Genomic DNA, 14416 nt, shown 5'->3' with positions numbered 1-14416 from the left:
CAGATGTCTCTGGTGCCTTCCATGAGACAGCTTGCAACAGACAGGACAATTATCTACAGGAATGTTTCTCTCTAGCTGCCATCATCCCCTGATGGGGTCTAGTCACTCACATGTTGCCTGCTTGTGAAGGAAAAGCCTTGTTCAAGGGATTTGGCTTGCTCAACTGCGTTGACTTTCAGTGACAGGGATGTAGATTGAGGGAATGGGAAGGAGAGTTTAGGACATCCCAGAGACACTAACACCTACTTATCCTGGGAAATTGACTGTGGAGCAGAAACTTGGTCACCAAGTTCCTGCTCTCCTGCAAACTGAACACATCCCACCAGAATGCAGTGTCTCCGCTGGGCTGGGGAATATGAAGGATGAGGTGGTTATCGTGACCTCCATCGCACAGCATGGCTACAAGAAAACCAAGGGTCAGTGAGAGTTCCTGATATCTGTGTTTTACACCTAGAAAGGCTCCCAGCTCTACCTCATGTGAAGTCAATGACAGCATAGTGGGAGAGGAGCCCTGTCTGGGCAGGGTGGCCACACAGGATGTGCCCGGCAAAGAGCCCTCAGAGCCACATGGTTCCCAGTGTTGACATCAGCTTGGATATGCATGACCTCCCCTAGCTGGAACCCATTGGAGGGTCTCTCAGCACTCCAGTCATCTGGAAGGCAAGCTCACAGTGAGCAGGACAGACAGGCAGGCAGGGTCGGGCTCCCCTGAAGGCTCCGGCTCCCCTGAAGGCTCCTCCCACCTACCATTCATCAGGTGCAGGGAGAAACCCAGCTTCTCCTCTGCAGACAGGATGGAGCTGAAGGGAACCCAGGTTGGCTTGATGGCTTTACTGCTCACATTGTCCTTCCTGTGAGAGGAGCAAACCTCAGTCACTGAGCCAGATCCGACAACAGGGACTGAATGGGAGGGAGGGGACCTGAGCACCTCAGACACTGACCTGGGATAGTGACACTCAATAGGAATCACAGCTGGATTGGTTCTCAGGATCACTGGGTTGCTGTCAGGGGTGGGGTTATAGTTCAGGCTTGTGCTGTAAACCAGGGAGTCTGGGGTCATCTGGAAGGAAGGGACATTGGATAGATTAAGGGCAAGTAGCTGTTAATATTGATCTTAACAATATTAACAGCTCTCAGCTAAAGATCAATATTAACAGCTCTCAGCTAAAGACAGTTCGCCAGCCTACAGAAAGTGCATGTCTTTCAATAAGTAGTTCCTACGATCATTCTGCTGTAGCAGCCATCAGAATACTGGAGCTACCATAGTGCTCTGTTTTGCATGACTCTGCTGACTAGTTTCCTCTGTGCCTGTTCTGAGGCAAGTGCCATAGAGTAACCCCCAGGTACAACATACTCACCCCACTACTCAGATTGAGTTACCAGAGAACAGAAACACATTCAGCTGGCCCCTTCCCCTCTGCAGTCTTTGCAGAGCTCAGAATTCAGGGTGCCAAACTATGCTTTACTGGCAGTAAAATTCCCTGGCTTGGACTGGGCACACATGTCCAGTGGTGAAATCTGACAGCCACCATGGCTCCCTTCCCACATGTGCTCTTAAGCCTGCTTTTAGCACAGACATGAAATTCTCAACTATAAGGAGACTGAAACTAAGAAAAAAAAAAAAAAAGACACCCCCTCCCTCCAGAGGGATAGCCAGTTGGTCAGTAACTGAGCCAAGGCCTGCACAGTACTGTTACCCTTTGAAATCCACACAAACAGGAAGTTCCTGGCTTATATGAAGTTACCTTACCTGTAAGGTGCTGCCACATTCATGGAGCCCAACTGTAAAAGTCACTGTGTTCTCTGCAGCATTAAGGGACATGTACTGGCAGGCAGCTGGGCCAAGGCTCAGGTCAGCAGCTTTGATCAGTCTCCCAGTCCCAAACAGATCCCTGTGCACAGTGATCACCAGCTGAGCCTCCTCACACTGCACCGTGACAGGCTGCAGCAGAGACACAGCCCTGAGCTGGGAAGCATCAACCTGAGCCCAGGGATAAAGCTGGGAAAAAGAAGGCACATGGGCTTGTCTGTGAGGGGGCTCAACCCTAGGGGCAGGTCTCCAGATAGCTGAGTCCCTCCTAGAGAAATCCCAGGGATTGTAACCAGTCACCCCACTGACCACCCAGCACAGAAGAGCAAAGCCCAGGCTGCCTCTACACCCCATCCTGCTTGCCTGCAGCAAACCTAGCATAGAGAGAATCTGCTGCTCTGAGCCCTTTATACCCTGCATCTAAAGCCAGGTGACAACTGCCCCAGGTAATTATCATCCTCCCCTAGCCTGCAGGCAGCTGGGGCTCAATCACATCCACAACCCATCACTGGAGCAAGGAAATGGGAGGAACAATGGGAATCAGCCCCACCTGTTGGTCAGTTCATCAGTTGTATTCTGGGAGATTCCTGTGATGTTTCATTCAATTAAAGGCTGAAACATTTTGATGTGGACGTGAAATATCAGCTGTGCAACGTCTGCAGTGCTGATGCTCAAAGCCAAAGGGGATTTTTACTATGGAGCAGTGATTGCTGCAATATGGTTACGTTTGTGACACAATCTCTGTTTAAATTTCTGGTCTCTGAATTTTGCCTCTTATCTGAACTCGGTGTGGTTAGCTGCTCAGTGCCCTCATCTGGTTCCCTTTGTTTGACCCTTTGACCTCACTCCTGTCTCTGTTATCTCATTAGTTGTCCCCTGGAATCATTTGGCTTCCAGGTCCTGTGGATCCTCTCCTTAGGCTGGGGGAGGTCCTGAAGCAGTGGGTGGACTTCTGCCCACCCGCTTCCTGGATCCCAATAGGATCTGAACTCGGCGGGGTTATCTGCTCGGTGTCCCCGTCAGGTTCCCTTCGTTTAGCCCTGTGACCTCACTCCTGTCCCTGTTTTATCTTTAGTTGTCGCCTGTACTCACTTGGAATCTGGGACTTGTGGATCCTCCCCTTAGGCTGCAGGGAGGTCCTTTAGTAGTGAGCGGGCTTCCTGGATCCCAAGGGCATCTGAACTTGGTCTTGATAGTCAGATCAGCTCCAAACTGGCATTGTGGTTTAGCAGCTGAGGGGCATTTTGGGATGCAAACTTGAGTTCATTTGACCAACGGGTTTTCCAGCCACAGCTCTCCCAAGTGGCCTGGTTTTAAATGTTGAGTATCCTGTGTGAACAGCCTTATCATGATATTTTTGCACAGCTAGGAAATGATTGGGGCGGGATCCATGTGAAATGGAGATTGTTGGGCTACCCCTGCTGAGGGCTAATGTCCAGTCCGAAGAACAAGTTCCAAAACTTAGCCTATCCAAAATCATTGTTTTATTTCTGATCCTGGGGAATGGCCCAGGGGTTTTCTGAGACCCCTCCGTGCTGTGCCTGTATACACAGCTAAACCCAGGACTCCTCTTTCAACCAGGGGACAGTGGACTGGGCTGGGAACCATGACCCAGTTCCTCAAAAGTAGTTAGGCTCAATGGAAGTTAGGAGCCTAAATACTTTGGAAGAATTCGGCCCAGGAGACTGTAAATTCAAGAGTCGTTGCTTCCAGTGATGGCTGTTCATATTTATGTGTATTTGTACTTGACTGTAGCTTCCTCTGCATGCACTAGGGAGAATGAGACCTGTCTCCCCCTGTTTTACAGGTAAGGTCACCAAGAGGCTGCACAATGGTCCTCTTGGGAAAGGTCATGTTAATATCTAGGTCATTATTATGGCGGACCTGACTGTCATCCACTGAGTCAGGCTGGCTGTTGAAGTGAACATCCAAAGCATGTGTTGGTTGTCCTGTCAGTAGCCACAGCTCTAACCACTAGAGAACACTTCCATTTCCAACACAGGCATGGAACCCAGGCAGCCTGAATTGTCTGCTGTCTAACAAACCATTGAACAGTCCACTTACACAGTGGATTAGCTGATTGGGCAGAGGGCCATGGGCTGGTTCTAAAGGGCCTGCATTAAACTGGATACCAATCACGGCTGGGCATCTTGTGGTGCCACATGATGGAATTTCTCTGTGGCCAGTTTCATGAAGGCTACAGCTAAATTTATCTTTAAAACCAAATTTTACTCCCCCCCCCCCCCCAAATTACATACATGGGAATTTAGGTAGGTGGCCACTAATTTTGGCCCTTTGCCATTGTACCTCAGTTCCCCTGTGTGAGATGGGGATGATTACACCCCCCCTCCCTAACTGCAGTTTTGGGTAGATAAATGCAGTCATGTTTAGGAGGCAGAGTGGAAGGATGTCAGGGGCTGGGAGCTGTCTAGAGTAGAACATAGGGCTGTGTTGAAAGAGTAAGGAATGGTGGGAAGGTTAAAGTTGTCCTGGAGGCAGCTGAGCAGTCAGTATCTTGGCAGCACCAGGTGTGGGGAGGCTGGGAGAACAGAGGGGTTGTTAGTAATACTGTCAGGGGATAGAGCCAGCTCTGCTCTTTTGAGGGCAGTGTGTGCAGAACGCCGCTGCTGACCTTCAGCTGGGTAGTTGGGTGTGCTTGCAGTTGAAGCACTGGCTTTGGACTCACCAGTTGATGGTTAAATTCCTGGGTCTGCCACTGTATTCTTAGGCAACCACAACCATGAGAGACTGCTGAACTTGAATTAATAATCAAATTAGATGCAGTTAACTTAGGTTTAAACAGAGACTGGGAATGGTTGGGTCATTACACTACTTGACTCTATTTCCCCATGTTAAGTTTTCCTCACAACTTCTATGGGTCATCTCAGTTATCACTTCAAAGGTTTTTTTTCCTCCTGCTGATGATAGCTCATCTCAATTGATTGGACTCGTACAGTTGGTATGGGTACTTCCACCTTTTCGTGTTCTCTGTATGTATAAATATGTGCGTTCCATTCTATGCATCCAAAGAAGTGAGCTGTAGCCCACGAAAGCTTATGCTGAAATAAATGTTAGTCTCTAAGGTTCCACAGGTACTCCTGTTCTTTTTTGCAGATACAGATTAACATGGCTGCTATTTTGAAACCATGTCACAGCCTCTCTATGGCTCAGTTTCCACAGGTGTCAAACAGGGATAAAATTTCTTCCCCACATCTTGTGTGAGCAGAGAAACCAACTCTGTGGGTGCTCTGGGGCTGGAACACCCATGGGAAAAAATGGTGAGAGCTAAGCACCCAGTGCAGCCCAATGCCTCCTGTCCACCAGCACACCCCATGGATCAGCACCTCCCCCTCCCTACATCTCCTGTAAGCAGCTGTTTTGCAGCATGCTTAGGGAAAGGGGGTAGAATGGGCAGGAAGAGGCAGGGCAGGAGTGAAGTGGTGGAATGGGGTCACGCAGCAGGCTGCCCAGAGGATTCAGGGGGCAAAGCAGGAGAGCTGCAGCACTTGTACTCACCTGGTGGCGGTCTGGGTCTTCAGCAGCAGCAGGCCCTTCAGTGCTGCCAAAGGCCCAGAGCAACTGAAGGGTCCCCTGCTGCTGAAGACCCAGCCTGCCACCAGGCCAGGACTCACAGGGCCCCTGAAAGACCTAGGGCAAATTACCCTACTTGCCCCTTCACCCTGGGCAGCCTTGGCCAAGCATCCCCCAGCACTGTGTATATCAGGATCTCCTCCCTCATGTTAGTGATGTGCCCAGGTAGCCTGGCAATAGGGAACAGCATAAAAACCGTTAGTGATGCACCTCCAGTTTTAGATTCACTGGGGCACATCAGCCCTTCTAAAGGCATGTCTACACTGGCACTGTAGCTTTCTTGCTCAGGAATGTTTTTAAGGTCAGGCTTGACAAAGCCCTGGCGGGGATGATTTAGTTGGGAGTTGGACTAGATGACCTCCTGAGGTCCCTTCCAACCCTGATATTCTATGTGAAAAGACACCCTTGAGTGCAGCAAGTTTCAGTGCTATAAAGCACCAGTGTAGACAGTGCACCAGCACTGGTAGCCTCACCCCTTGTGGAGGTGATTTGGAGCACTAGGAGAGCTCTCTCCCAGTGCTGTGCCATGACACAAACCACATTAAAGCGCTGCCAGCGTAGACTAGCCCTTAGGTGGTAGCCTGTGTAGACTATCAGCCTGAGTAGGGAAAGCCACAGCAGGTCCAGGCCAAAGCCAGTGGTGTTGGTCTTGATGTAAGGACTCCACGATAGTGGATCCACAGCAGCCCTTGCTAAGCTTTACCAAGGATTCTTCACTCATCCCACTAAGAGAGTGCAGCCTCTACCCAGTATTAATTTGGTTAGTTCCCCTCCCAGCCCTTGGATCTACTTATGCCTTTGCCTGGCAGATTACATGGTCTTGTGTATGCTATTTCCTCCCCCTCTTGGGCTGAATCACTCTTCTCAGTTGCCCTAGTTTATGGAAGAACTCCACCCCCCTTTGCGCGCACACACACACACACACTTGCTACTTCACCAACTTAAGCTGTCTACACTACAATCCTAAGTGGACTTATGTTAAGTCACCTTACAACCACTGCATTAATTTACCATCAACCAGAGGATGTGGACAGCAGCCACAGTGGTAGTGATCCTGGTGAGGACATGGTGCCAACCTGGGGGACAGAGCCAGGGCTTCTCACCTCTGTGCTCCCAACCAGGAGTACAACTGCCTGGGGCTTCTTGCTTCAAAGAGAGATCCACACTTGGAGTCTAGCTGGCTGCCACACTCCTGGCAGCAACTCTGGGGGGCAGTAGGGCTCCCAGTGGGGAGCCCAGGTAGCAGACCAAGCCAGGATGGAGTGGAGACAGGGCCAGCTTTAGCAAGTGTGGGGCTGGATTCATGGGCCTTGTACTCACCCGGCAGCACTCTGAGTCTTTGGCAGCACTTCAGATTGCTGTGCTCTGCCAGGGCCCATGGGGCTTACTACACTCCAGACAGGGGAGGACTGGCCATAGTGTAGCAAGCCCTGCTCAGGTTTGGTGGGGGGGGCGAGAAGCAGGGCCATGTGCTTAGAGCTATCTGCCCACTCTCTGGCCAGGGTAATAGGGCCATAGGGATTGCCATGCTCCAGCCAGGGGAGCAAGGCCCCATGGGCGGTGGGAGGGAACCAGCCTAAAGCCAGCTCTGAGTGGAGACCTGGCAGCAGTCAGGCTGTGGAAACTGGCTTTCTTGTGAATTACATGACTTCAGTGGAGCCATGAAATTGACAAGAATGCCAGTCAGTCAATAGCTGACGTAAGGAACAGTATCTACACTGTCACTCAGTCACCCTAACTACACTGACAGAAGCACTATGCCACTCATTGAGGTGGCTTTATTATGTTGCCATTGCAGGGAGTTACATTGACAGGAGGAACAAGTCAGCAAAACTATTCAGTGTAGACAAGGCCATAGTGTTCCCCACAGCAGCACAGCCCTATGAACATGTTCAGGAAATAGCCTGTGTATCTCCTATCTCCCCAATAGGAACACACCTCATAGCTGCTGGCATCCTCCACCCCAACACTACTGGTGGCATCAGTGCTCCTGCTCTATGCACCCACTTGGGGACAGAGCTGTTCCCTGCATTGGCAGTTTTCACTGTAACATGAGCAAGGCAGGTTGGATGATGCCAGCTACAGAGGTCAGCATAGCTGCAGAGTCCCTTCCCCCACTTCCCCTCCCACTGTAAAGGGTGTTGAGCAGCCTACTTTTCTGACCAATCCAGATAAAGTGCAGGAGGTTGTTTAAGTGATGTTTATACAGTGGCCTAACAAGCCAAACCCAACTGAACCACCTCAGGGCCAGGATTATGATGAATGCCTGGCCACTGAAGTTACACCAGGGATGAGTTTGGTCCATTGGTAGCTGTTCTCATTAGCAATAGCCTCCATGACACCTTGTAAAGTCTAGTGTAGCAATTCCAACTGGAGGAGGCTTATCTACACTAGTCTGAGCTTGCCAACTTCAAAATAAAAGTTGTTTAGTGGGGTACCGTGAGGTACTAGTTGCCCTGACAGTGATACCCTAGTATATAGTGAGGCAGTGAGCCCCTCCCATCCCATAGCCACACTATTTTTAGCATGGGTATCTTTCTATCTAGGACAGGCATGCTGTTAGATCAGTTCTCAGCACTCTGGCTGTTGTCACTGGTGACTCAGCCTTCAGCACTGGCCTGTTTGCAGAGGGAGTCCTGGCTGGAGAAGGGCTGCAGGTGGCAGGTGTTAGATTCCAAGCAGCTCAGGACAGCACCTCCATTTCACACTGCTGACAGCTCTACTCTGTTGCCAGGAGAGGCTAACTCTGCACTCAACCCCGCCCCCTCCACTGACTATTCTCATGAATTGAGACTGCAGTGCTTGGGAAGACCACCTCTTTGAGTTACCCCCACAGAATAGACAGCACCACTCACCCATTAAGTCAGCACTGACCAGACTCAAGTCCGGTTTTGGGTTTATTTTATGACAAGAGGTACAAGTCACATGACAGCACCAGCCATTGCAAGGCTGTGGTTTTTGTAGATGAAGCAGATGGTCAGAGTCACAGAGACCAAACCAATAGCAGCAGCCACCAAGCTCAGCCCAAGCACCAGCCCAGGGGTCTCTTCCATGCCTGTAGGAAAGATTTGTGGTTAGAATGGGAACTAGATGTTTTTCCAGCCTTAGTGGAGTCAATCATACATAAGCAAGCCAGTTATTCCCCTTCTTCTGTAGTCAGGCATTTGATTTTTTCCTTCTTAAGTGTAGTGCTTAGCACTTAGACTTTCATCTTGAAATCTTATCCTGTCCTCTAGAGTGCAAGAGGAGAGGAGTTTAGGGTGTCAGCCACAAGTTTTTATCAACACACTCATCCCCACCTCACCAAATCTAAATTGAGAATGAAAATATTGACTAATACCGGGCCCAGGAACTGACCCCCTAAATACACCCTTGTTCTCACAGCAGACCATTGATAATTAATCTGAGTACCATCTTTCAACCAGTTGTGAATCCAGTTATAGTAGTTTCATCTACATGCATTTCCTTAGTTTGCTTGTGACATTCATTGGACCTGTCAAAGGTTACTAAGAAGTGTATCCTCTCCCAATGTGGATGCTCCCCCCCCCCCACCTCTGGCACCACTAGACCAGTAGTTTGACAGTTATTGGTTTGACAGGATTTGTTCTTGGTATATTTGTGCTGCCTACTCCCTATAACCCTATTGTCTTCTAGGTGCTTACAAACTGATTGTTACCTGGAAAGGTATCGAACAAAGTGAGGTTGAGTGGTCTGATTTCCCCAGGCTGTGTGTTCCTGTTTTGAGAGCTAGGTATATGTTTGCACCTCTCTAGTCCTCTGGAACCTCACTCCTCCTCTGTTCTCAGAGATGATCACTAACAGTTCAGAGATTTCTTCAGCTAGTTCTTAGGATAGATACAAGGCCCTGCCAACTGGAATACATCTAAGTACTCTTTATTCCATTCTTTAGCTACTTAGACTTGTGTTCCTTCCACCTTAATAGTTGTGTTGAGTATCTGGTCACTGTTAACCTTTTTAATGGTGACTGAAGCAAAATAAGCACTAGACACCTCAGTCTTCTTGATCTCCTCCCCACTAAGAAAGGGATAGGTCCTTTCCTTAGGTCTACTTCTAGTGTATTTGCAGAACTGCTTATTGCCTTATGTCTCATGGTAGGTGTAACTTGTTTTGTTAGTCTGATTTTGTCCTTACATGCTTGTATTATTTTGTACTCCTTAGCATTTTTAATTCAGGTAATTAAAGAGCTCGATAGGCCAAGAGGGATCTTGCTCTTTCCTTTAAATTGGGTTACAAGCACAACTGCAAAGTAAGATCTCCTTGAGAAGTCACTTGAATTAATTTCCCCCTTACATTTTCTTCCCTTGGGACCTTTCCCTACCTGTCTGTCAGTTAAAGTCCATTGTCTTGATTTTACTGCTCTTGTTTTAGGATTGCAAAAAAGACTTATTGCATGATCACTTCCACCCCAATTGCCTTCCACCTTCTGATGTGTTACTGATCCTGACCAACAGGGAAGCATTAAGTCTGATGGAAAGTAGAGGAAGTAACTGGGGGTAGATCCAAGACAGAATGTAGTGGGGACAACTCTAAGAACTTGTCGGAAGAGTTAGGTTTTGCTGTCTGGGTAGTCCAGTACATCTTAGAAAAGTCCCCCATTACTACCAGGTCTTCTGTTTTGATATTTCTATGTCCTAGAAATGCCTCAGCCACTCCTTCCTGATTTAGGGGTCTACAATAGACTCCCCTCCCCCCACCCCCCATGATATGATCTTTAGGCAGTGACTTTAAGCTGATCTGCCTCATCCCCTTCTGGATCTTAGGACACATGTACATCAAGACTAGATAAGGTCTCCTTTTTTAATCCTGTCCTTCCTGAAGGAGCGATACCCATCTATAGCTATGTTCCAGTCATGAGATTTATCCCATCAAGTCTGACAATTAAGTCATGGTTTAGTTTATGTACTTATGCTACCAATTCAGTTTATTCCACATACTCCTTGGATTTGTGTATGACATCCAAGACATGGATCATGATTAACAAGGTGGGAATCTATGAACCTATTGTAATTTTCCACGTTCCCTCCTAATTCTAGCCCTCTGTTAAGGTCACCGTATTGGTTATGTGGTGTCAACTTCCTGGAGTTTAGCAGGAAGTATCGGTCTCCTACAGGTCACCCAGATTATAAATTGGTCTTGACCACTTTAATGCTTCAACCTAGCTGGGGGTGGAGTCAGGAGTGGAGGGTGGAGAACTCCCCTGGATTCTAATTAGGTCCTTTCCTATCCTCCCCACTGGTCTGACAGGCCCATAAGTTTGTCCTGGCAAAGCTGTTTACTCAGTGTTCCCTTGAAGTGGTTGGAGGGAGTTTTCACTTTTTACAACAGGCTCAGTGCCCTGAAGGTGCATAGACTATTGCTGTACAAGTTAAGTACCTGGTGATGCTGCCTTCCATACTTCTGTTTGTTCTTCCACAAGATTCCTTGATCCCTGATAGGCATAAGTGATGAATAGGGGTCCTATCACAACATCAGCTTCAGTCTCCCTCACTGAGGAGTCACCTGTATTGAAGGAAGAGAAAAGTTATTACATCTGCGTGGCTTCTTTCATTCTCACAAAGTGGATAAAGACAACCCATGGACCTTCAGCTCAGCTAGCAGACCCCCCCCCGCTTTTTATTGGGAAAGGCCTAAACTCCCCACATAACCACCTATTAACTCCAATTATATAGGTCATACCATGCCTGGAGGCCACATCTCTCTGGAAACGCCTCCTTGGCCATCTGTCCAGAGGTCTGACTCTCCTAGACTGTCCAGCCAGCCCACAGTTCCCAGTCTCACAGCACCTGCAGATGTCGCTGGTGCCTTCCACTGGAGACCAGCTGCAATAGAACAGGAACAATCTACAGGAAAGTGTTCTGTTCTAGGCTGCCTATCACTCCCCTGGTGGGGTTCTAGTCTACTCACATGTTGCCTGCTTTGTTGAAGGAACAAGCCTTGTTCAAGGGATCTGGGGCTTGCTCAACTGCAGTGACTTTCAGATGACAGGTGATGTAGATCTGGAGGGGAAGTGGGAAGAGTGGTTAAGACCATTCCAGGGGACACTAACATCTGCTTAAGCAGGGGGGGAGAAGAGAGAGAATGACTTGGAGCAGAAGTCCAGAGCTCACCAAGTTCCTGGCATCTCCTGCAAACCTGAACACATCCACCATGAACTGCAGTGTGTCCTGCCTGGGCCTGGGGGATATGAAGGCTGAGGTGGTGTCATCTGACCTCCCATCCACCAGGCATCTACACAAGAACCAAGGGTCAGTGAGAGTCCCTGATCAGTCTTGTTTTAAAGAAAAAAGGGCTCCCAGTTCTTACCCATTGAAGTCAATGACAGCATAGTGGGGAGAGGAGTCCCTGTCTGGGGTCAGGGTAGCCACACAGCTGTCCACAAAGAGCCTCAGAGCCACATGGTTCCCAGTGTTGACATCAGCTTGGATATGCATGACCTCCCCTAGCTGGAACCCATTGGAGGGTCTCTCAGCACTCCAGTCATCTGGAAGGCAAGCTCACAGTGAGCAGGACAGACAGGCAGGCAGGGTCGGGCTCCCCTGAAGGCTCCGGCTCCCCTGAAGGCTCCTCCCACCTACCATTCATCAGGTGCAGGGAGAAACCCAGCTTCTCCTCTGCAGACAGGATGGAGCTGAAGGGAACCCAGGTTGGCTTGATGGCTTTACTGCTCACATTGTCCTTCCTGTGAGAGGAGCAAACCTCAGTCACTGAGCCAGATCCGACAACAGGGACTGAATGGGAGGGAGGGGACCTGAGCACCTCAGACACTGACCTGGGATAGTGACACTCAATAGGAATCACAGCTGGATTGGTTCTCAGGATCACTGGGTTGCTGTCAGGGGTGGGGTTATAGTTCAGGCTTGTGCTGTAAACCAGGGAGTCTGGGGTCATCTGGAAGGAAGGGACATTGGATAGATTAAGGGCAAGTAGCTGTTAATATTGATCTTAACAATATTAACAGCTCTCAGCTAAAGATCAATATTAACAGCTCTCAGCTAAAGACAGTTCGCCAGCCTACAGAAAGTGCATGTCTTTCAATAAGTAGTTCCTACGATCATTCTGCTGTAGCAGCCATCAGAATACTGGAGCTACCATAGTGCTCTGTTTTGCATGACTCTGCTGACTAGTTTCCTCTGTGCCTGTTCTGAGGCAAGTGCCATAGAGTAACCCCCAGGTACAACATACTCACCCCACTACTCAGATTGAGTTACCAGAGAACAGAAACACATTCAGCTGGCCCCTTCCCCTCTGCAGTCTTTGCAGAGCTCAGAATTCAGGGTGCCAAACTATGCTTTACTGGCAGTAAAATTCCCTGGCTTGGACTGGGCACACATGTCCAGTGGTGAAATCTGACAGCCACCATGGCTCCCTTCCCACATGTGCTCTTAAGCCTGCTTTTAGCACAGACATGAAATTCTCAACTATAAGGAGACTGAAACTAAGAAAAAAAAAAAAAAAGACACCCCCTCCCTCCAGAGGGATAGCCAGTTGGTCAGTAACTGAGCCAAGGCCTGCACAGTACTGTTACCCTTTGAAATCCACACAAACAGGAAGTTCCTGGCTTATATGAAGTTACCTTACCTGTAAGGTGCTGCCACATTCATGGAGCCCAACTGTAAAAGTCACTGTGTTCTCTGCAGCATTAAGGGACATGTACTGGCAGGCAGCTGGGCCAAGGCTCAGGTCAGCAGCTTTGATCAGTCTCCCAGTCCCAAACAGATCCCTGTGCACAGTGATCACCAGCTGAGCCTCCTCACACTGCACCGTGACAGGCTGCAGCAGAGACACAGCCCTGAGCTGGGAAGCATCAACCTGAGCCCAGGGATAAAGCTGGGAAAAAGAAGGCACATGGGCTTGTCTGTGAGGGGGCTCAACCCTAGGGGCAGGTCTCCAGATAGCTGAGTCCCTCCTAGAGAAATCCCAGGGATTGTAACCAGTCACCCCACTGACCACCCAGCACAGAAGAGCAAAGCCCAGGCTGCCTCTACACCCCATCCTGCTTGCCTGCAGCAAACCTAGCATAGAGAGAATCTGCTGCTCTGAGCCCTTTATACCCTGCATCTAAAGCCAGGTGACAACTGCCCCAGGTAATTATCATCCTCCCCTAGCCTGCAGGCAGCTGGGGCTCAATCACATCCACAACCCATCACTGGAGCAAGGAAATGGGAGGAACAATGGGAATCAGCCCCACCTGTTGGTCAGTTCATCAGTTGTATTCTGGGAGATTCCTGTGATGTTTCATTCAATTAAAGGCTGAAACATTTTGATGTGGACGTGAAATATCAGCTGTGCAACGTCTGCAGTGCTGATGCTCAAAGCCAAAGGGGATTTTTACTATGGAGCAGTGATTGCTGCAATATGGTTACGTTTGTGACACAATCTCTGTTTAAATTTCTGGTCTCTGAATTTTGCCTCTTATCTGAACTCGGTGTGGTTAGCTGCTCAGTGCCCTCATCTGGTTCCCTTTGTTTGACCCTTTGACCTCACTCCTGTCTCTGTTATCTCATTAGTTGTCCCCTGGAATCATTTGGCTTCCAGGTCCTGTGGATCCTCTCCTTAGGCTGGGGGAGGTCCTGAAGCAGTGGGTGGACTTCTGCCCACCCGCTTCCTGGATCCCAATAGGATCTGAACTCGGCGGGGTTATCTGCTCGGTGTCCCCGTCAGGTTCCCTTCGTTTAGCCCTGTGACCTCACTCCTGTCCCTGTTTTATCTTTAGTTGTCGCCTGTACTCACTTGGAATCTGGGACTTGTGGATCCTCCCCTTAGGCTGCAGGGAGGTCCTTTAGTAGTGAGCGGGCTTCCTGGATCCCAAGGGCATCTGAACTTGGTCTTGATAGTCAGATCAGCTCCAAACTGGCATTGTGGTTTAGCAGCTGAGGGGCATTTTGGGATGCAAACTTGAGTTCATTTGACCAACGGGTTTTCCAGCCACAGCTCTCCCAAGTGGCCTGGTTTTAAATGTTGAGTATCCTGTGTGAACAGCCTTATCATGATATT

At 49.2% G+C, this 14416-nt stretch overlaps 1 protein-coding gene and 1 pseudogene across 1 annotated transcript; both read right to left on the bottom strand.

Annotated features, from left to right (window-relative positions):
• Nucleotides 1-473: 473 nt before the first annotated feature.
• Nucleotides 474-2191, bottom strand: LOC116836242 (zona pellucida sperm-binding protein 3-like; annotated as a pseudogene).
• A 6131-nt stretch (nucleotides 2192-8322) lies between these two features.
• On the bottom strand, nucleotides 8323-13441 carry LOC116836265 (zona pellucida sperm-binding protein 3-like). Its single transcript, XM_032799791.2, has 9 exons — nucleotides 13001-13441; nucleotides 12192-12310; nucleotides 11998-12101; nucleotides 11726-11903; nucleotides 11530-11650; nucleotides 11327-11418; nucleotides 11099-11241; nucleotides 10796-10921; nucleotides 8323-8456 (listed from the first exon to the last, which is right to left on the bottom strand). Exons 1-9 carry the CDS (start codon nucleotides 13439-13441, stop codon nucleotides 8323-8325), a joined length of 1458 nt encoding a protein of 485 aa, XP_032655682.2.
• Nucleotides 13442-14416: the final 975 nt, after the last annotated feature.

This window comes from Chelonoidis abingdonii, chromosome 9 (assembly GCF_003597395.2).
Source record: "Chelonoidis abingdonii isolate Lonesome George chromosome 9, CheloAbing_2.0, whole genome shotgun sequence".
In the NCBI taxonomy this organism is placed as follows: Eukaryota; Metazoa; Chordata; order Testudines; family Testudinidae; genus Chelonoidis; species Chelonoidis abingdonii.
The sequence above is the reverse complement of the archived record's forward strand: the minus strand, read 5'-3'. Positions and strand labels throughout refer to the sequence as shown.